At 55.4% G+C, this 21,938-nt stretch overlaps 1 protein-coding gene across 4 annotated transcripts in view; it reads right to left on the bottom strand.

Annotated features, from left to right (window-relative positions):
* Positions 1-21,938, bottom strand: part of CD82 (CD82 molecule) — a 67,110-nt gene that overhangs the window by 29,000 nt on the left and 16,172 nt on the right. Inside the window, exons 2-6 of one of the 4 annotated variants that reach the window (XM_014543306.1) lie at positions 16,418-16,485; positions 11,196-11,322; positions 10,956-11,038; positions 4,920-4,992; positions 3-127 (exon numbers count right to left, since the gene is read on the bottom strand). In XM_014543306.1, coding sequence (XP_014398792.1) covers positions 3-127; positions 4,920-4,992; positions 10,956-11,018 — 261 coding nt within the window. In that variant the 5' untranslated portion in view covers positions 11,019-11,038; positions 11,196-11,322; positions 16,418-16,485. Of the gene's footprint in view, positions 1-2; positions 128-4,919; positions 4,993-10,955; positions 11,039-11,195; positions 11,323-16,417; positions 16,489-21,938 lie in introns of all 4 variants that reach the window. The other 3 variants (XM_005870744.2, XM_014543307.1, XM_014543308.1) reach the window with 3 other exon arrangements.

Raw genomic sequence — 21,938 nt, 5'->3', positions numbered from 1 at the left:
ACCAGCCCCAGCAGGCAGCGGACTTCGTTCACGGCGCCGATGCAGCCCAGGAAGCCCATGAGCATGGTGACGGCCCCCACGCCGATGAAGATGTAGGCGCCCACGTTGAGCGAGGTGGAGGAGGCCTCTGGGGGATGGAAAGGAGGGTGTTCCATCAGGCCCGGCTGTCTCGCCCTCATGAAGTACAGAATCAGGGGTAGGGCCCGAAGGTCCAGGACCTTCCTTGGAGTCGGCGTGTTGGGTCAGCCCCCCAGCAAGGAACCTGCTCCTCGCCCCCTTTGGAAGCTGCCTGGATATGCCTCCCCCAGTCTAGCCTAACCCCCATCCCTGCTTTACTTGATCTCCTCAGCACTGACCAGGAGTGAGAAGACCACCTTTTACTAATCTCGCTTGCTCCTGTCTGCAGCCCCACAGGAATGAGAGCTCCAGGAGGGCAGGGACTCAAGTTTGCTCCTGCTGAACCCCCAGATCCCGAGCCGGGTCTGGCACAGCAAAAGGATGAGTGAATAGCTGCTGAATTAACGACCCACGGACTGGCAGGTCCTACTGGGGCCACAGACACCACTGCCTGCCTTCCTCCTCGCCCATATATAGTACTAAACACCTGCCTCTCTTGCCCACTCCCTGTGCCTCGGGGGCTTCACGCAGGCCACCTCCAACTCTGACATAACTCAGCACAGCCGCTTCCAGCCGGGGAAACGGAGGCTCAGAGCGAGGAACCAGAGGCTCAGAGTGCTGCACCAGCACAGACCAGAGCTGGGATCTGGAAATGTGCAGACCTCCAAGGCCGCTCTTTCCACCAATGCACAGGGCACATGTCCTGGCACGGGTGTGGCGCTTGCTCATTCCTTCAGCCAACACATGTTTACCAGGTGCTCACCACCTGCCAGACACTATGCTGGCTGCTGGGGATACAGAGTCAGGAGGCAGAGGTTCCCACACCCAGGAGCTGACATATGTGGGGTGGGGAGTGGGGACAACAAGAAAACAATACAATCTTCTGGCTGCATAAAGGGCCATGGAGGTGCTAAGCCGGCCAATGTGAGAACTACGGAGCAGGGAGTGGGTTGCGGTGTGGGGAAGGCTGGTCTGAGCAGGGGATGTTTGACCTGAGATGAGAAAGGAGAGGTCATTCAATTCAAGACCTCAAGGAAAGGGAAAAGCATTCCAGGCAGTGGGAACAGCAGGTGCAAAGGCCTGAGGAAGGAGTAAGCTCGATGCATTTGAAGAATGGAAAGAAGGGGAGAAAGAACGGACCAGCGTGAGTGAGAGAGGAGTATGACAGGCAATGGCAAGAGTCCCTCCCCAGGGCCATGGGCAGACAGAGCCTGCCCCTGTGGGTGGAGATGGGCAGTTCTGTGCAGGCATTTCCCAAGAAGCCCAACAGATCACACAGGGCAGAGCGCATGTCCACCTCTGGCCTGTAGGCATGGGGTACCCTCTAGCCTGAGGCTAGGACACACCAGGAGGCCAGGGTAAATGTGCCCCTACAGGCAGGGGCTGAGGGTTCACTCCCAGGAGGCAGCTGGGAGCAGAGGCTGGAGACCACACTAGCCATCGGAGGAACTTCCTCCTGGGTGCAGCATAAGACCGCCTGGAGTCTGCATGTGCAATGTGCCTCCATAGGACTGGGGCACAGTTGGGGCGGCCCAGGGAGAACACAGCTTGCCCCCGGGGGACCTGGGAGGCCGTGAGGGGTTAGCGCCCTTAAGGAATAACCACACAGCTGGAGTGTGGGTGGGGGGAGGGCCTGGTCCACCTCCACTTCCTGGTGGCAGACAGAATGTCCTGGAACTCAGGATGAGCCTGGCCCGCCCACCCCACGCTCAGGGTGCCAGGACAGGGCTGCCTCTGTCTGGCTCTTCACAGGCCTCCAGGAATCCGGGCAGAGCCCTGCTGGGTGAGGGTGGGACTTCCTCTGGTTCCAGGCCCTCGCCGCCCTGGCTCTGGGCAATCTCCATGGGCAGCAGGAGCCCACAAATTTTACTTTTCCTGAACTTCCTGGGCTTGGGTTCCGACAGGTCCTCCCAGCGATGACAACTCCTAGAACAAAGGATCTGGCACTGCCTGGTGTGTGGCAGTCCAGCAAGGCCCTTTATCCATCATCCTGCTTCCCTTCCACCACAGCCCCACGAGGGCAGGCTCATCCTGATTGGTCCCTAAAGGCCCGAAGCCCAGAGAGGCTGAGAGGCGGCCGAGGTGGCCAGCAGGCCAGGCCCAGGGCTGAGACCCCAACTCCGGCCCTGCCCCTGGGAGGCAGCTGAGCCTCGGGGTCTTGGTTTCTCAGAACATTTCGCCGATACCAGTCCCTGTCCTCACCCAGGTCTCAGGCCGGCCCTTATCTGAGTAACTGACTGAGGAAGGGACCTGTGACTATTCCAGGGTGACCCATCCGCTGTGTGTGGCAAAAACACCTTGATCTTACTGGGCCAGGCAGGTACCAGCGAGGGACCCCTTTCCCTGGCCTCTATTCCTTTCTCTGTAAAAAGGAACAAAGTCCTACTTACTAAAGACATTATAAGGATTAGAGGGTATTATTAATGTTATTCTTTAACAATTATAATTATTATAACTAATGTAACAATTGTTATAAATATTAATCTTTAATAATCACGTAGGCGTTTTCTAAACTCTCTTTGAATATTAACTCTTTTGATTTCTCACAATCACCTAACGAGGTACATTCTATTACTTCTATTTTACAGACAAGGAGGCTCAGAGAGGTGAAGTAATGTACCCAGGATCACAGAGCTCACAGGCAGCAGAGCCGGGATTGGAACCAGAGGAGCCTGTATCCAGAACCTGCCCTCTTACCCCTGTGCCCCATGACTATTCTGTAACTACAAATTTGTACTTCTTAATCCCTTCACCTTTTTCACCCAGTCCCTCCCCTCTGGCAGCCATCAGTCTGTTCTCTGTATCTGTGAGTCTCTTTCTATTTTGTTTGTTTGTTTTGTTCTTCAGATTCCACATGTAAGTAAAATCCTATGGTATTGGGCTTTCTCTGTCTGACTCATTTCGCTCAGCATGATACCCTCTAGGTCCATCCGTGTTGTTGTGAATGACCTATTCACATAGTTTTGATGCTATTTCCTAAGGACAGTGACCCAGACTGTGTTGTGCTAAGAACACAGCTGCTTCCTTCCTGTGATCATTGGCTCACAAAGGGAGCTGGGCCTGAACTCCAGATGACCTTCCCTGAGAAGCAGAAGACTACACTCAAGTCCGCTGTGACACCCTAGAGTAGCGGTTCTCAACCTGTGGGTCGCGACCCCTTTGGTGTTCGAACGACCCTTTCACAGGGGTCGCCTAAGACCATCCTGCATATCAGATATTTACATTACGATTCATAACAGTAGCAACATTACAGTTATGAAGTAGCAACGAAAATAATTTTATGGTTGGGTCACAACATGAGGAACTGTATTTAAAGGGCCAGAAGGTTGAGAACCACTGCTCTAAAGTCTGGCCAGCTTGAGATTCTCAGACTCGAGCAGGGAGGAAGCAGGAGGAGGCAGGGGGAGTAGCGAGTAGTCCCTGGAGCCCGGGAGCGGGGTGCAGAGGGCAGAAATGGGCAGGCTGGGCTTCAAGACTTTGCCCTGTGGCACAGTGCCCACTGGGTGTGGGTTATGGCCCAGGAAGTAGTGAGTCTGGGCTTAGTCAAGGCCAAGGAGGATGGGTCCCCTCTTGGGAGGGCATGGGAGTGTGAGCACCCGGCTGAGACAGGAAACCCGGACCCTAGCCCCAGAATAGGGGAACAATCTGCTGCCCCCCCCTCCCCAGTAGGAGGAAAGACTGACAGCCCCAGGTCGAATCTGATGTGGCTGTAGGGTGGATCATCCTTGCTCCCCTCACCATCTGAGGGGAGAAGGCCCAGCCCCCAGGGGCCACAGTGACAGGTGTGCCCCTCCATCACCCATCCCAGCCCGGTTCTGTTTTATTCAAATCAAGCAGCTGTCGTGGGCCTGAGTCCAAACCTGCTACCTCCACAGCTGCTGGGAGGGGAAGTGAGCCAAGGATGACACACTCACTGATGGGAGTGGCATCACTGTGCTACTTGGGGCCATGTGCTCGGCTTCCCTCTCACCACAGGCGTCTATGAGAGGTCAGTGCAGCAAGCCTGGTGGGCTTCCTGGAGGAGACTGCGAGTAGACTGGGAATGGCTCTTATCATTTTGGGCGTCTTTCTTCCTGCTTCTAAATAGTGAGCGAGGGGGCTTCCGTGTTGTGGCTCTCTCATCATGTGCAGCATTTAGGACCAGAGCTCTCGGAGCTCAAGCCCCACACCTATCACTCATAAGCTGCGTGAACTTGAGCAAGGGACATGAGTCCTTTGGACCTCATTCCTTCATTTGTGAGGCAGGGATAGCACAGTTCCTACCTCGCAGAGCTGTTGTGGGATTAAGACAATTGATCTATGCAACATGCTTAGGCCTGTGAGCACGAACAACAGAAGTTGTATCTGGTACCTTCCTCCTCAGTGCACGTGCCCGGCCCACCTAGGCAGTGCCAGGCATGCAGCGGGCACCTCATCAACACCCGACGACCTGCCATTCCTGGCTTTCCTACGTCTCTCAGAGCTGGGAAGGGGAGGGACTGCTGCCCACACTTGGCTGAACAGGCCAGTGGAGAATGTAAAAGGCTTTCTCAAGGTCAGGGCTGAGGGAAGGGCCCAGGATGGGAGAACAAGCCTCCCACCCCCCAGTGTTCTCCAGACAACAGCCGCTTTGTCTGGGGAGGGAGAGAAAATTCCTTCCGGAACCCCCGCAGCAGCCAGTCAGCGGCAGGACTGGGCAGGGCCAGAGGTCAGCTGGGAAAGTGATCAGCAGCTCTGGAGCTGAAGTCCTTGTGGGCCAGCCCTGCCTGTGCCTGGCCCTCCCCTCCAGGGCCGGCTGGGCAGGGGCAGTGAGGGCTCCTTACGCAGGACAGAGATGAAACTGCTCCTGTCGGCCAGGATCCACACCCCGAAGCCCAGGATCACCCCGCCCAGGATCTGAAAGAAGAAGAAGAAGAAAGTGGTTAATGCGGGAACTGAGAGCAGGTGGGGGAGAGAACCCTGCCCAGCTGTCCCTGTAGCCCAGGCCAGGGGGATACAGGGGAGCCACCGCCATCCTTGCCTGCCCAACCCAAGATGTCAAAGTGGCCTCAGGCCCCGAACCCTAAATCCCAGTGAACCCAGCAATCCAGACAGCAGGACCATGGTGGGGAGTCCCTCCTGCCTCCAGTCTCCCCATGATCGTGTGAGGGGCACAGCCTCCTGCCAGGGTGCCCTCCGACTTATCTCCTCGCCCTTTTCCGCACTCAGCGCTCATCCTCTGCACTCCAGCCCAGCTCGAGAGCTGGGAGTCTCCCAAACAAGCCAGGTTCTGGGGAGGACCCCATGAACATGAACATTAAAACCCACCTTGTCCTTCAGAGCTTGGCTCCAAGGCCTCCTTCTGCAGGAGCCTTCCTGACTCCCCCAGGCAGATTTAGGGGCTCCTGTGGCAACCACTGCGGGACCCTTCAAATAGGCATTCCGCTGGGTTTAACTACCATGCGTGACTCTCTGGTTAGACTGCGCGCCCCCGGAGGGCAGGGCCAGGTTGCACGCAGTTTGTACCTGCACCAGGGGCTGAGGGCTCAGGAAGTAAACGAGTCCATGAACCCAACTGTGAATGCAGGAGTAGAAAGGCAAAGGAATGAGGGGTGGCAGGCGTGGGCCCAGGCCCAGGAATTTCCTGCCTCTCCCCTCCACCAGGGCGGGCCCACAACCTGAGCCCACCTCCCAGATGGAACCCCAGCCATGATCCACCATCGCCCCAAGCCAGTTAAGGCGGGGAAGTGCCTACAGTCTGGACAAAACTACAGGTTCCCTGGGTGGGAAGCTGCATCACCCCTCATGGCTGCCCCTGACCTGGGGCCTGGCCTGGGCCCACCTAGGGATAACCCATCGCCCACCTTTACCACCGGCCCTGGGTTCCCACCTCAGCCATCACCCCCTAGCCCTGGGCACAAGATCAGCAGCTGCCCCTAAAGCCCTCAGCCTGGGGTTAGCACCCCAGCCCGGGTTTGGTTAGCCCTGCTCCACTGTCACTAAGGACCAGAGCTGGGACCCTGAGGAAGGAGAATGGGGCATTTGCTCCAGGTGCTAAAAATTAAGGAGACGCCAAAAGACTCACCAAGATAAATAAGAGTTTACAGCAAGTATTTAAAAACAAAATTAATGCAAAAAATCCATGATGAACAAAATAATTCTAAATAAAAACTGTCTCAGTATTGCTGATTTTTTCCTTTTAAAAATATTTTTATTGATTTTTAGAAAGAGAAAGGGAGAGGGAGAGGGAGAGGGACACTGGTGTGAGAGAGAAATACCCATCAGTTGCCTCCTTCTGCAATGCCCTGCCAGGGATTGAGCCTGCAACCTGGGCATGTGCCCTGACTTGCTGGAATCGAACCAGCAATCTTTCGGTGCATCGGACGACACCCAACAAACTGAGCCACGCCAGCCGGGGCTGATTTTTCCTTTTGACGAGGAGTGGGCCCCCAATGTGGTGTGGCACGGCACTGTTTCTGATCCGGAAGTGAGCGCCTCGCTCACCCCACCCTAGTCCAGGGCCCTTAAAGACAACAGCAGGTGATGACCATGGAGATGAAGGCAGATGACCACCCCACATTGTTCCCCAGTCCCCCAGCAGCTCACTCGTCCCTTCCTCTCTCCTTGGCAGATGGGCCCTGTTATTGTTTTCCTTCTACAGATGGGGATACTGAGGCCCTGACCTTGCTCAAGGTCAACCAATTCATCCACCAGGGGCTCAAAGCCAGGTCTGACTGTTAGGCTGGGTCAGATGGTGGCACCTCAGCTGCAGGGATAATTGGGGTCTGTCCTGGATTTTAGCCTTAAAGCCAGTCTTGGGGGCAGGGAGGAGAGGGTACCCTCATTTGGGGGTGCCTCAGACTGTACAGCTTACTGGGAGGAAGGAGAGGGAGCTTTACAAACCTGGCAGTTAGGTTCCCAAAGACTCCTGAATCCCTGCCCTCCCCAACCCAAACCTCACAGCACAGCTGGGCAAGCGCCCCAGTCAGGCCCAACATCTGTTCCTGTCACTTCAAACCCACGAGGGAGAGGGAGTCCCTGTCTTACCCACCTCCCGCACTCACCCACTCACCGGGCAGGGCAGGGTGGGGAGAGCCACCCTTCCAAAGAGGGATGAGAGGCGGGGCAGAAAATTCCCTCCGGGCAAATGTAATCCCAAATAGCGGGCTGGACTGCCCCCTAAGCTCCTGGCTCTCCTGGAGAAACCCAGGGCCAGTCCCTGTGCGGCCCTGTCAGCTTCTCTGCAGGTCCGATGACTGCAGCCTGACCCACAGGTATGGCAGGTCAGCCACCAGGTCTTGCTGCAGCCAGAAAGGAGGCCGGGCCAGGTGGCTGACCAGAATGGGGAGGCACCACGGTACCCCCTTTCTCTGAAAACCAAGTCTGGGGCCCCGGGACACACCCCACAGGATCACCCCGCCCAGGATCTGAAAGAAGAAGAAGAAGAAAGGGGTGGTTAATGCGGGAACTGAGAGCAGGTGGGGGAGAGAACCCTGCCCAGCTGTCCCTGTAGCCCAGGCCAGGGGGATACAGGGGAGCCACCGCCATCCTTGCCTGCCTAACCCAGGATGTCAAAGTGGCCTCAGGCCCCGAACCCCAAATCCCAGTGAACCCAGCAATCCAGACAGCAGAACCATGGTGGGGAGTCCCTCCTGCCTCCAGTCTCCCCATGACCGTGTGAGGGGCACAGCCTCCTGCCAGGGTGCCCTCCGACTTATCTCCTCCCCCCTCCCCAGGGCTGGGCCAGAACCCTGATAGTCAGCGTGTTTCCTCCAGCAGCCTCAGGGTTCTCTGATGTCAGAAAAGCTGATGGGGCAATTTATGAGGAGTCTGGGTCAGGAGGGTGTAGGCAAAAACGTGCATGTGTACACGTGTGCATGTGTGAGCATACACGGCAGCCAGAGCAATAGTTCCAAACCACAAGTCCGACCATGTGACTGCTTCCCACTGTGCATCAAACGAAGACTAGAATCGCTCTGGGAAGCCGGCGGGCTGTGCCCTGGAGAGGCAGCCCCTGTCCTGTTCCCCGCTGGCCCCAGTTCCTGCTGCTGCGACCCTCTCTCCCCAACCACACGGAGCTCCAGGAAGCTCTGCTGAGGTCAAGCGCCTTATCCGCTCTCCTAGGGCCGCATCCTTCCTTCCCAGAACCTACAACTGCGATTTCATCGCCCGTGTGGCTAAGTCTTTGTCTGGAGCCCACCACCGCCCCGGACATCAGCCCCATGACCGGCTCTGCTGCTGGTTAGTGTGTACCTGGCACCCCCACAGGGTGTGAGTACACAGAGGTGTCAAATACACAGCTGGTGGACGAGTGAACAGCAAACACACACTGTTGCCTCCAGCTCTCTCCTTTCCTTCCCTCCTCTGTAATAGACGCTTCCCTCCCCACCACATCCTGAGGGGCCATTCTGGCCCCAGCACACAGGGAGTTAACAGCTGACTCCCGCCAGCCCCCTGGAGTAGCTGGGAGGGAGCCAAGCCCCAAGAGCAGCCCCAGGCTCTGGCCAGAGAGAATTTTCCAGTCGCTGGCTGCATAGGGCTGCCTAGTAGAACAGGAAAGGATGGTCGGCCAAAACCATCAAGCCCGAGGCCTCTCGCCGCAAAGTCTCTACCCTCCCTCCTCCTGCATGGGGAGAGGGGGTCTACAGCCCTGAACCCCAAGCCGCGTCACTATCTAGGATATAGTCTAGACCCCTCTCTCCTGTCCCTAGACCCCCCTCCCACCCCGTCCCCCACTGGGCCTAGAAACCAGGAAGCCTCCTGCCTGCCAGGGAAGGCTTGGCTCCAGCTGCTTGGACAGCTGCTTTCCACAGACCTGGCCAGCCAGGAGGGCCGGACTGCCAAGCTGGGGAAGCCCAGGTGCCCAGGCCCTGCCCGGGAGGCTTCCAGGCCTGGCTGCCGTCAGTGGAGGGCTCAGCGTGGTGCTCAGGAGGGAGGGGGGCTGGAGCCAGGGTGGTCCATATGCATGTGCATGTACATGTGTGACACGCGTGAGCTTACATATGCCCGGAACGCCCTTGCAAGTATCTGTGTGTTGAGTTAAAGTTATGAGGAGAAATTTAGAATGATTCTTTATTTTCTAAACTTTCCGTAATCCTAGGTAACTTGTAATATAAAGCAATTTTCCCCCCACAAGTAATTCTTATCTATTGTAGAACATTTGAAAAATGCAGAGGCACAAAGAATAAACCCCAAATTCCCAGGAATCGAACATTAACATTCAGAAGTATTTTTTTTCTTCTCTTAAAAATATTCATGCATGTGTATAATTTTTAAAAATAAAATTGGTTCATAAGAAACATCCTATTGCAGAACCTGATTTTAACAGCATGGGGTAACCAGCATGGAGAGGCCGCAGCCTCCAGCACCAGTCCGGGCTGTGAAGTCCCCTCTAGGTCACTCTCACCCCCATCCCATCACACACACATCATACACACGTTCTCATGCACACATTCTCTCTCCCTCACACACTCACACACACACTCCTACTTATACACTCTCACACACACACTCCTACTTATACACTCTCACACACACACTCCTACTTATACACTCTCACACATTCATACACTCTCTTTCACACACACCTACTCATACTCTCTCTCTCTCTCTCTCTCACACACACACACCTACTCATACTCTCTCTCTCTCTCTCTCTCACACACACACCTACTCATACACTCTCTCTGACACAACACACACACATACACACTCATACACTCTCTCACACACTCATACTCATACACTGTCTCTCTCACACACATACTCATACACTCACACACACACAAACACCTACTCATACACTCTCACATACATACTCATACACTCTCTCACACACCTACTCATATACTCTCTCTCACACAACACACACACATACACACTCATACACTCTCTCTCACACACCTACTCATACACTCTCTCTCACGCATCTACTCATACACTATACTCATTCTCTCTCTCTCTCTCTCTCTCTCTCTCTCACACACACACACACACACACACCATCATCCTGGCAACTCCAAGGCAGAGGAGTCAGTCGGTGCCAGACCAGCAAAGAGAATCAAGGCCCCAGAAAAACCAGGTCCAGATGTGCATGGAGCTCACATCTGGGCGTCCCCTGGCTCAGGGACCTGGTGATGCCTGCCAGGATGGGTCTGGGGAGAGGGAACTGTGCCTCCCCCTGGCCCAGAGCCCATACCCTCATACCCTCCGGGACTCAGGGCACAGCCCCCTCACACCCTCCGGGACTCAGGGCACAGCCTCCTCCCACCCTCCGGGACTCAGGGCACAGCCTCCTCACACCCTCCGGGACTCAGGGCACAGTTCCCTCACACCCTCTGGGACTCAGGGCACAGCCTCCTCACACCCTCAGGGACTCAGGGCACAGCCCCCTCACACCCTCCGGGACTCAGGGCACAGCCTCCACATGCGGGTGGGAGCGTGGTGAGGGCAGCTGAGACCAGAATTGAAACAGGCAAGTTCTCAGAGGGGCAGAGGAAGGTGGTGGGTCAGGGTAGGACAAGAAGGATCCAGAGACACCCCCTCACACACAGTTCCCTGATGACAAGGATTTAGGCGATGCCCAGAGGGCTTCCTTCCCCCACACCAGGCTCTAGCCCTGGCAGCCCGGTCTGGCCTCAATGCCCAAGGAGAGGGGAATGCTGGGCCAGGAGTCCAGGGCTCTGCATGGAGCCAGCTGGGCATGCCAGGAATCTCCTCTTCACCCGAGCTGGTTCCACTTGGAATGGTCTGCCCTCAGCCCGCACCTACCACACCCGCCACCATCCCCAGGCCTGGTAGCCCCAGTAGGGTCTCAGGCTGGGATGCACCAGGGATAAGAGTTCTGTTGGAGACAGTCAAGCAGCGCTGGCCATACTTACAAAGAAGAGCAAGTTGAAGAGGAAGAGGAAGTATTTGGTGACTTTGATGCAGGCTGACCCCATCCCGCCGGCCCTGGAGCTCCCTGTGGAGAGAGAAGGCAGGTAGGTCAGTGTTGGGTGGGACTGGGTGGGGCAGGAGGGAGAGAGAACCAATGGTAGTGGGCTCCGACCATCTGCTGGCCCCAAATCCTCACAACAACCCAGGAGGTAGTACTAATATGAGGTCCCGTTTTACGGCACCTTGAGGCCCAGAGAGGTGAGGTGACTGGTCCAAAGCCTCACAGCTGGGAGGTGTGGCCCTGAGTAGTCTCGGCTGTTAGATGCTTGGCAGTCAGGGTCTGGGGCAGCCACTCTGCTGGGGCCAGGCCTGGAGGGAAATTATAGAGGAGAACCTCAGGGTCTGAGACTTGCCCAGATGGGCTCATGGCAGTCCAGGAAGTCAGTGAGTGGCTGCTGGACACCCAGAGGGTGAGACCTGTGGCTTGTCCCACATATGTTCAGATCCCCTCTGATACAGCTCATGCTTCTGAACAACACACACCACGCTTCCGCACGCTGGGACCCTTTACTCAGGACCCCAGGCCAGGGCAGGACTGGGGCGGAAGGGGGAAGCTGCAAGCCAGCTGCCCCTGTGCCCTCCCCCAGGCCAGACAACCCAAGAATGACAACAGCCAGCTCTCAGGCCCTGAGGGGTGAAGGGAACCAGAGCCAGGCGGCTAGGGCCGGGACAGCTGGCCAGGGCAGCTGCAAGGCTAGAGCCAGGCTGGGGGTGGGGGAAGCAGGCACCAGACGCAGCCATGTTCCCACCACCCTATGAAAGCGAGGGTGGGGGGTGAGGGGGAACAGAGCAGAGAGAATAAGGGCCTGGAGGCCCCACGTGCGGGGTTCACCCCTTCCTGCTCTTGCAGGGTGAAGGGCATCCGAAGTCATGGGAATCTCCCCTGTCCATGCGGAGGTCCCTCATGTGCTCTGGACATAATAACAATCTTCCATCATCCCTGCCAAGTAGACACTCAGCTTCCACTTTATACACTTCCAGGGACAGGGGCAGGGGGGCAGGGGGAGGGCTCACCGCCGCCCAGGGGCCCAGTTAGGGTTCCTAACACCCCTGTCTTTAGCTAGCTGCCTTTCTAGGGGTCAGATTTGGACCCATGAAGCAAAGCCACCCGAAGAAGGGAAAAGGCTGCCTGGCTGGTGGTGAGCGCCCGTCACAAGTGTCATGGAAACAAAGTCTGAGCCAAGACATAGGGGGTTCAAGTGCTACACGGGGAAACTAGACTAAATGGCTCTTCCAAGCCATGGGGATCCAAGGTCTGGGTCTGAGAAATGCAAAGAGGCAGTGACTTAGGAACCATGAAAGTCCAGCCTTGGCAACTTTGCCTGGGACCCCGAGGGGAGAAAACAGGCCCGCCACCCCCGTGTCAGGAGACACAGAGATCTGAGAGTAGGCCTGCCGGGGGCCGGGGGCCGGTCCGCATACAGGAGAGCTACTGTTTTCCTTGGCCCCTCCCAGCACAGCGCCTGACACGCCACAGGCACTTCATAAACTTGCAGGGAACAAAGAGCCAGCGAGGAAAGATCCTCCCAGGGAGGGAGGCATGCTTGTCTTTCCTCCCAGGGACCGGCTTGCCCGCCTGGGTTTTCTCCCAGTAAATGACACGTGATGCCCGCCCCACGGGCTGACACAGGCTCAGCCAAGCGGCCTGTAGATAAAATAGTCGGAATTTCACCAGACGGACTGTTCAGTAACCACGTCCCAGGGTTGAGGGGCCCAGAGGCACGCGCGGTGGTGCCAGTTGGTTCTTGTGAAACTGGAGACGTTTGGAAACAGCCCTTTGGCAACTGCAGCGGCCTCTGAGCCTGGGAAGGGAGTTTGTATACTTTCCGGCTCCCACATCCTCCTCTCGGGCCAGGTGTCCAGGCAGCTTTTAAAAAATTTTTGCTAATGTTTTTTTCTTTTCCATTGATTTCAGAGAGAGAAAGGGAGGGGGAAGCACTAGAAACATGAATGGTTTGAGAGAATCATTGATCAGCGGCCTCCTGCACACCCCATACTGGGGATCAAGCCTGCAACCCAGGCATGTGCCCTGACCGAGAATCAAACCGGGACCTCCTGGTTCATGGGTTGACACAACCACTGAGCCACACCGGCTGGGCTGGGCTGGGGCAGCTTTTAGACAAGAGTGAATACCAGGCCTGCCCAGTAAGCAGGAGTGGCGGCCTGTGAACAGCCATTGGCCTCAGTCATCCTTTTAATCCTCACAACCTGCCCAGAAGGTGGGAAGGCAAGGAAGGTATTCCTATCCTGGGGAGGGGGTGGGACAGGCTCAGGCAGGTGCAGTCACTTGCCCAAGTCACACAGCTCCTTCAGCAGCCCGAGATCTTCCCACCATGAAACGCTGTCTGCAGGGAGTGGTTGCCACTGTACCTGGGGTGGCTGGGATTCCGTTGACCAGGCAGGTGGCAAGGACCAAGGTGACTGACTGCTCAAAGGCGCTCTGGTTTGGGGGCAAGAAGGAGGCAGAGGCTGCTGGGCTGGCATCCCCAATACTCTGGCCCCCGCATCACTTCACTGGTCTCTTGGTCACTGACACAAACTGTATCAAGCGTTGGGCAAAGCCTTTCAACATCCTATGATCAAACTAAGGCACAGAGCACAGGGGGGTAAAGGAGCGTGTCCAGTTACCAGCATGTGGACCGGCCAAGGCAGAACCCAGGCCGCTGAGTCCTTGGGCCACCCCCTCCTCTTCAGGAGGCAGCTGGTTGGGTTTAGATGCTGGAGCTGGAGCCAGGCAGCCCCATGACTGGCTGGCAGCTTGGCCAACTGTGGTAGGTGCAGAGGCTCTCTGGGAATCGCCTGAGAGAGGAGAAGGTGCTGAGAACCAGAGTCTGGAGTGGGTGGCTCCTGGGCTCGTGGGCCAAGACCCAGGATGCTAAGTCTTTCTGCCTAGACATTTCCCTTTAAGCAACAGGGAGCAGGGCTCTCCACACCCGAGAGGAGATGTGTGGTTCCATGAAGGGCAGGGCGTCGGCGCAGGCTGGGAACACACCCAGGTCACCCCATGATGGCGTGTGGCATCAACTTTAGGGAGCACACCACCACCACCAGGCCCCAAGGAGACTCCAAAGTTAGAATCAGAGGGCTTGGATTCCATTCTAGCTCCACCTGCTCATGCTGAGTGGTCTGAGCCTCAGGCTCCTCATTCACAGATATGAATAAGGGCTAGGGTAGGACAGGGGGTGGCCTGCCCGGCCTGTGGATCAAATCCAGCCCATCCCTCTATTTGTATGGCTTGCAAAGTAAGAACAGATTTTACATTTTTAAATAGTTGGGGAAAAATAAAAAGAAGAGTATTTGTAACACATGAAGTTGAAATGTCGATGTCCATAAATAAAGTGGGTTGGCACATGGCCACACCCTCTAGTGCAGTGATGGCGAACCTTTTGAGCTCGGGGTGTCAGCATTTTGAAAAACCCTAACTTAACTCTGGTGCCATGTCACATATAGAAATTTTTTGATATTTGCAACCATAGTAAAACAAAGATTTATATTTTTGATATTTATTTTATATATTTAAATGCCATTTAACAAAGAAAAATCAACCAACAAAATGAGTTTGCGTGTCCCCTCTGACACGCGTGTCATAGGTTCGCCATCACTGCTCTAGTGTGTCTAGTTGGAGGCTGCTATGGCACTGTGGGGGCAAGGCAGGGCAGCTACATTTACCGCCTGGCCCCTTATGGGAAAAGTTTGCCGGTCCCTGGTGTAGGGAAGCAAATGGTGGTGACACAGGATCCCCAGACAAGGTGCAAATCCCGGCTCTGCCAGTCCATGGCCACAGGAAGGACTTCCGGGGCCTCGTTCTCTTCACCTGTAGAGTGGGGCTCCCAGCTGAAGCCCCTGTTATAAAGACAGGGAGGTCACACCTGGCAGTCAGGACTCCTGAGCGGAGCTGGCTAAGCTCTATATTGGGACTTCTGGAAGAAGTGAGGGTGAGCATTTGCAGATGAAATTCAACAGAGAGCCTCTCCCGGTGTTATGCTTCCTTGTATACACTTTCTGTAAACACTGGAGGGTCTGCCCACGCTTTCCTATGAGGATGTTTGACAGCCACAAAACAAGCACCTTTCATCTGGAAAATTCCAGAGCAGTCACTGACAGCTGTGTGAGCGGTAGGAGGAAGAAGGTACTAATTTTATGTTAGGCTTTATAGCAGGTAAATTGACCATTTCTAAGCCTCTATCATTTAAATTGACCATATATATAGTTTTATGCCAAATCAGTTTGTACAGTGAAATTATTATGCTAATATGTTATTAACTCCTACTCATCCTTCAGTCTCACCTCAGACACCCACCTCCTCCAGGAGCCCTCCCACTCCAGCCAGCCCTACCACCACTGCCATGGCCACCCCTCCCCGGGAGCCAGCACTCCTTGGTTAGGGGCGTTCCCTCTCTGCTCCCTTCCAGTAGCACTGGGTGCTGGAGTGGTTCCCAGAACAGGCTCTGGCATCAGACTGCCTGGGTTTGAATGGGATCCTATCACCTCTTAGCTGTGTGACTTTGACAAAGAAATTAACCTCTCTGAGCCTCACCTTACTCATCTGTGAAAAGAGGAAAATGAAATCTATTTGGCAGATTTTCTCAGATGATGTGGGTAAAGTATCTGGCATGAGGTAGGCTTTCAATAAAAGGAGGTTACTATTCCAACTCAGAATGCTGTACAGTAATTTTCTACTCACTTATCCATCTCCCCTAGGGCTTGTGGTACCTTGAGGGGAAAGACTATGTATTATTTATGAGAACAAAGTAGGCTCTCAGAAAACGTTGCCAACTGGAGCATGGGGGGATTGAGGGCTAGGAGCATGGAGTATGGATAGAGGGAGGGATGGATAGATGGAGGAATGGAGAGAGGGATGGGTGGATGGATGGATGGATGGAAGAATGGAGGGATGGATGAAGGGATGGATGGATGGAGAGGTGAAGGGGAGGGGGAAGAACTTCCACATTGAATACCAGGACTTTTAAGTACTCAACCACCTGAAGAGGGGTGAGACCCACTGCTCCTGGTCAGCTGAGACTCTATTTTCAGGCCTCTTTTGTCCTCACCTAAGGGATGAGTGAGAGTTGTGTAGGGTGAGCACCCAGGGCCAGCTCTGAAAGTCAGACCCACTCCCAAGGCTCCCTTGCCTTCCCCAGAGCCCCTGCACATGTAGAGGAGGAGGCTTGGTTTGTCCCTCAGCTGAGGAGGAGGAGGAGCCTTCCACCCTGACCCTAGAACTTGGATGTCCCCACCTAGCCTTGGGGACACTGGGTGGGGCCTGCAGCATTGTACCTCAAGGCCCGGAGTCAGGAGGTGCGGGCGGAGGCCTGCTCTGATGGGTCACTCAGTAGGAAACCTAGCACAGGTGACTGTCCCCACTCCCACCCTCTCACTCGCACGCCCACCCCACCCTCCTCACCTGTGAAATGACAGGACCAGAGCAGTGTTTCTGGAGTAGTTCCTCTGAATACGAGTCCTAGGAGATCCCTGTTAAGAACAAAAAGTTTTGCTGTCACCAAGTTTGTGAAGCAACAGTTCTCTCCAAGAGTCACCCTATATCAGGCTGTTAAGGACTCCACACTTAACAGCAGTGATAAACACCACTGACTTAAAACCATTGTTCACTTAAAAGCCCTTAACACCATGTGGAACACATCCTAGTCAGCTCTTGAGGTTCCTGGGGGGCCGGTGCTCCAGGATTCTAAGTACCCTCTCCCTTCAGAGGAGGGGCCGAGATGGCCCTTCCATCCTCCAGCTGAATACCTAAGAGCCTCAGGCAGGTCTCTGCCTCCTCCCCTCCTCTCACAGCCCAATCCAGGGCCCCTCTCGGCCCCAGGCCTCACCTCCCCCTGGACAAGTACAGTTCCCTGGCTGGTCACGGGTTCCACTCCTGCCCTTCCCAACATCCAGGGCCCCTCTCGGCCCCAGGCCTCACCTCCCCCACGGGTTCCACTCCTGCCCTTCCCAATCCGTTATCCACACCCCAGGAAGGGCTTTGCAAAATGCAGGCCAGACCTTGCCGCTCCCCAACCCTGCAACCCTGCAACCCTGCAACCCTGCAACCCTGCAACCCTGCAACAGTAATACAGCCGAGAGGTTTGCTATAACATCCGTGCTCTGTGTGGCCTCCGGAGCCCTGCCTGGTGTACCCTGCCCACCTCTGTCCTCTGCACCGCCCCCTTCCCATACACACGTTCATTCCTCAGGCCATAAAGGCCATGCTTTCCTGTTGTTCCAGTAGAGCAGGCCCTTGTCCACCACAGGCCCTTGACCGGCCTCTTCTCCCATGACCACTCCTCCCCCCAAACCCCAGGCTGGCTCCTAACCTCCTTGTAGGCTGAGCTCCCTCCTCCCACAGGCCTTCCCTGAACACCTGATCTACTCATGGGGCCTCACCCACAGCTGCACATTAGAACCAAAATATGCCAATGCTGCCCCCCCTCCCTAGCCCACCAAGTCATCAAGATCTTGGGGGAACTCCCCACTGACTATCCAGAGCAGCAGCTTTGACACGTGGCCCTGTCACACGCCCTGTTCGCTGCATTTGTCCTCTTGGTTCACTACTGTGTCTGCAGCCCCCGTTAGAGTCTGGCCCCTGGAGGGGAGGGGCTGGGTCTGTCTTATTCACCTGATACCCCAGAGCCTAGGACAGTGCCCAGTACATAGCAAGCACTTAGTATGTATTTGCAGGAAAGGAAACGGGGGGCGGGGGCAGCCTGGAGAGGTCAGGAAAGGTTTCTTAGAGAAGATAAGACAAACCGACTTTGAAACTGCAGCTGGAGGTTTCTAGTCCTTAGAAATGAAGTGGCTGGCTTGCGGGTGGAGGGGGGGCAGGAGGTTGCTTCCCATAAGAGTGGGATTTTAATCTCCTCTGGGTCAGAAAAGCCAGTGGAAGCTGTGAACTATCTCCCAAGAAAGATGCACGCAGTGGGGCAGGCAGATGTGACATCTGGCCAGGGGGTCACTAAGCAGGGAGAGCCAGGAGGTGCCTACTTCCCTTTTGTCTGGAGCAGTGGCACCCAGTCATGGCTGCACTCAGGAATTACCCGGGCAGCTCTGAAACTGGCCGGTGCTTGAGACCCCTCCCAGAGATGCTGATAGAATTGGTCCAGGATTTTTTAAAGCTTTCCTGGGGACTCTAATGTGTGAGACCCACTGCCGTAGGCCCCATCCCCAGCATGGCCCGGTCCCTCTGCTGGGAGTGGGATGCAGGCAGGCCTGGGATCCCAGTGCAGCAGAGCCTGGCCAGGGAGAATTCCCACAAAGCTCCCGCACCCCTGCTCCATCCTTGACTTCCTCAGGAGGCACAGCCCCCTGAGTCACGAACTCCGGAGCAATGATTGCTCTGCAGGCGAAGACCTTTCAGACCAGTGCATTTTTCAGAGGGGGCTGGAGGGAGCAAGAGCCTGCAGGTCACACAGTAAAATCAGGGCTGAGAATGTGGTGGGGGTCTGGGAGAGTCTGGGTCCAGAACTCTTCTCCCTCCATCGGCGGCCCTGTCCCAGCTCACCAGGCCTTCGGCATAGGAAGGTATGAGAATTGAACTCAGTCACATAGTGACCCTTGGTTCCCTCCCTGGACCTGCCACATATCAGCCGCATAGCCCTGGGAGACACTGCAGACCTACCTCCTTATCAGTGAATGGGGATCCCAAACCCGCCCACCCACACTGGTGTGACGGTGACCTGATATCTGAGCACCCAGGAGGGCTCAGACCGTGCTGGCACCCTAGCCCACTCCTTCTCTCCCTGCCTGAAATGCCAAATCGGCTGCGTCTTACCAGCTGTGTGGCTTTGGGCAACCACTTCGCCATTGTGCCTCAGCTTTCCCACCTATAAAATGGACTTAATAATGGGTTATGATGAGGCTGACATGAATTAGTACCTGTAAAGTGCCTGGCACCCAGTAAATGTCAAATAAATACTACCAATTACGATGATGATGACTAGTCTCCGGAAGTTGTTCGTTTCCACCAACAGTCTGAAAGGCCTCGGAGGGGCTTGACCCAGCCTCCAGATGTGTGCCCAGCCTGCAGGGCTCCGTGCCAGAGGGTGGCTGCCGCTGCTCTGAGACAAGGGGTTGGGGGTGAAGTTAAACAGGGCCGGGCTGAGCCGCCTAAGGAAGGAGGGCCTCTGTCTCTGAGCCTCTGGCTGTGCCTAGGGCCCTGTCTCAGGCCTGGAGGTCCAGCCAGTCTGATGAGTTGGACAACTGATCCCGTGGGAGCTCGGGCTGCCTCCTTGGGCAGCAAGTGGAGTGAGAGAGCCTGGCCTGGCCGCTCTGCTTGGAAGCCCACCTGTGTGCGGGCACTCCACCTGCAAGCCCGTTCCTGGCCACCCGGCTCTCCGGTGCCTGGACTTTGTCTCGATCACCCATGCAGAGGCTGGTCACAGGTGGCTGTATTTGTTTTCACATGTGACAGGTGATGTGTTTCCTGAAAACACGACTGACCCCAGGGACTGGCTTTTTGAACTCTTCACTATCTTATTTTTCAGCCTTTGATCTTGGGTTTTTTGTGTGTGTGTTGTGTGTGTGTGTGTGTGTGTGTGTGTGTGTGTGTGTGTGTGTGTTTGTTTGTTGTTGTTGTTGTTGCTGTTGTTAAAACAAAAGGAGAAAAACAAAAGTAAAAGGTTGTTACTCTGGGAAACAGAAAAATCGTGAGGCCACCGGCATGATTAGGATCTCCAGTTTCCTCCAAGACCTGGGTGTGAGTCCCAGCTCTGCTTCCTACTAGCTGGGTTGTGACCTTGAGCAAGGGAGTTATTAAACCTCCCAGAGCCCAATGTCTCATCTCTAACACAGGGACACTAGCAGGACCCCTGTCTCGTAGGATTGTTGGGGGACTGAGATAAGGTGCGTAAAGAGCTTTGGGGAAACTGTCAGTTGCTCAATACAAGTGAGCAAATCCCACCACCGCCGCCATCATGGCTTGGAAGAAACATACTCAGATCAGACCCTCCCAGGAATCATGGGATTTCAGAGCCTCAAGGCCTCCTTTCTTCTTACTGATGAGAACTCGAGGCTCCATGAGGAACAGCTCCTGCCATATGATTCCACCCACGTGGGAAATAGGCTCCCATTCTCCTGAGGACTTAATACCCTGGAGCTGGGACTGACCCCTGGCAGCTGGGGGAAGACCAAGGGTACCAGAGAAACGTAGGCAGCAGCCACCCCTGGCCAGGCTGTGGCAAAGGAGGGGCAGCACTTTATAGTTTGTATCATGCCATTCCCACCGTCCCTCATTTCATCTAATACCCTACCCTTGGGATATCATTGTCCCCATTTAACAGAGAAAAAAACTGAGACTCAGAGGTTCAGTGGCTTGCCTGAGGTCACACAAGTAAGTGGCCAAACCCTGATTAAAACTCAGGTCTGGCCCTGGTTGGTGTGGCTCAGGTGATTGAGCATTATCCCATGCACTGAGAGGTCGCTGGTTCAATTCCTGGTCAGAGCACATGCCTGGGTTGTGGGCTTGATCCCCAGTGGGGGGGGTTTTTTCGGGGGGGGGGGGGGGGGGGGGCCCCCGGGGGGGGGGGGGGGGGGGGCATGCAAGAGGCAGCTGATAGATGGTTCTCACTCATTGATGTTACCCTCTCTCTCCTTCTCCCTTTCCCTCTCTCTGTAAAGACGTCTCAGTGGACGTCCTCTGCTCAGAGTTTCTGACCTGCTGTCTATGGGAACGAGGTAGATGGTGGGGTCTGCCTACCCTACCCTTTCATACCTCTGTTTTCCCACCTGGCCTTCTGCCCTCTCCCAGCTCTGAGGCCTGACTCTTAGCTTCCGGTCAGGAAGGAAAAGATCAGCCCCACCAAACCTGGCCAGGTGTTCCTTCAGTGTGCCTGATGAGGCTGACAGATGTGGCCCTTCCCAGCACGTTTTGCTCCGAATCCCACGCAATGAGACTGGAGAGCCTTCAGCATCAAGAAGGGCTCCCCTCTGGCAGCGTGGGCAAGAGCACACACCCGGAGCCTTTCAGCCACCCCATCTGGCCCTCACGCAACCAAAGACTCAAGTTGAGACGGAGTCATTGCCTTTGGCCTCTCCTTCTCCATGCCTCCCTTTCTTGATGTTTTTGGTCTTCTCAGTGGGCTGCTTGGGCCCCATGCAGACCCTGCTCCCTCCCAACACTGGGTTCTAAGGCTCACACACTCAGATCACAGTGCCAGAAAGGCCTTGGATGTCACCTACATCAGTCTCCATTTCTCAGATGAAGAGACTGTGGCCCAGAGAGTACCACAAATCCCTACCCTTATGGGGAAAGCGTGTGTTCAGTGTGTATGGTGGGGCAGGGAGGGGACTGGTTAGAGCCATCAGTACTTCCCAACCAGTTTCACATCATGATACCCAGAGAGAAGTAACCATATTCGTTCAGTACACTGGGGTTGAGACTCAGAACTATGCCTGGTTTTAGGTGACCGGCCGAGGGCAAAGGAGAATCTCAACACATCTGTGACCCATTTGGGCCTATCGGTTGGGAGGCCCTAACTTGAAGGGAAATTTAGGAAGATTAAAGACTGCCCAGGAGTCCCAGATTCCAGGGGCCCTGCAACCCAGATTCCCAGGGAGGCTCTACAGGCCACAGAGGGAGGCAGAACAATGAACCAGGCCATACTATGGACTTGGAATTGAGAGAGACCTAATTCCACCACCGTCTGGTAGAGCTGTGTGACCTTTACCAAGTTGCCTACTTACTCTGAGCCTCATCTGTAAAATGGGATATCAAGGCTTGTCCAGGAAGATGGCATAATCCACTGCCAAACCCCAGAATGTGAATGTGACAGGGACAGAGGACTCTGGGAAGAGGTCATGTTGGACAGAATCCCCTCCTCACACGTCAGGAGGAGAATATGCATAAAGGCTGCCCGTTGAGATGTGTGACACACGCAGGCTCCTATTAACTGCCCCAAAGGTTGCCATCACCCGAGAACTTGAAACAGAGGGAG

The sequence above is a fragment of the Myotis brandtii genome, unplaced genomic scaffold, assembly GCF_000412655.1.
Source record: "Myotis brandtii unplaced genomic scaffold, ASM41265v1 scaffold324, whole genome shotgun sequence".
NCBI lineage: Eukaryota > Metazoa > Chordata > Mammalia > Chiroptera > Vespertilionidae > Myotis > Myotis brandtii.
Note: the sequence above shows the minus strand (reverse complement) of the source record. Positions and strands in the feature narration are given on the sequence as shown.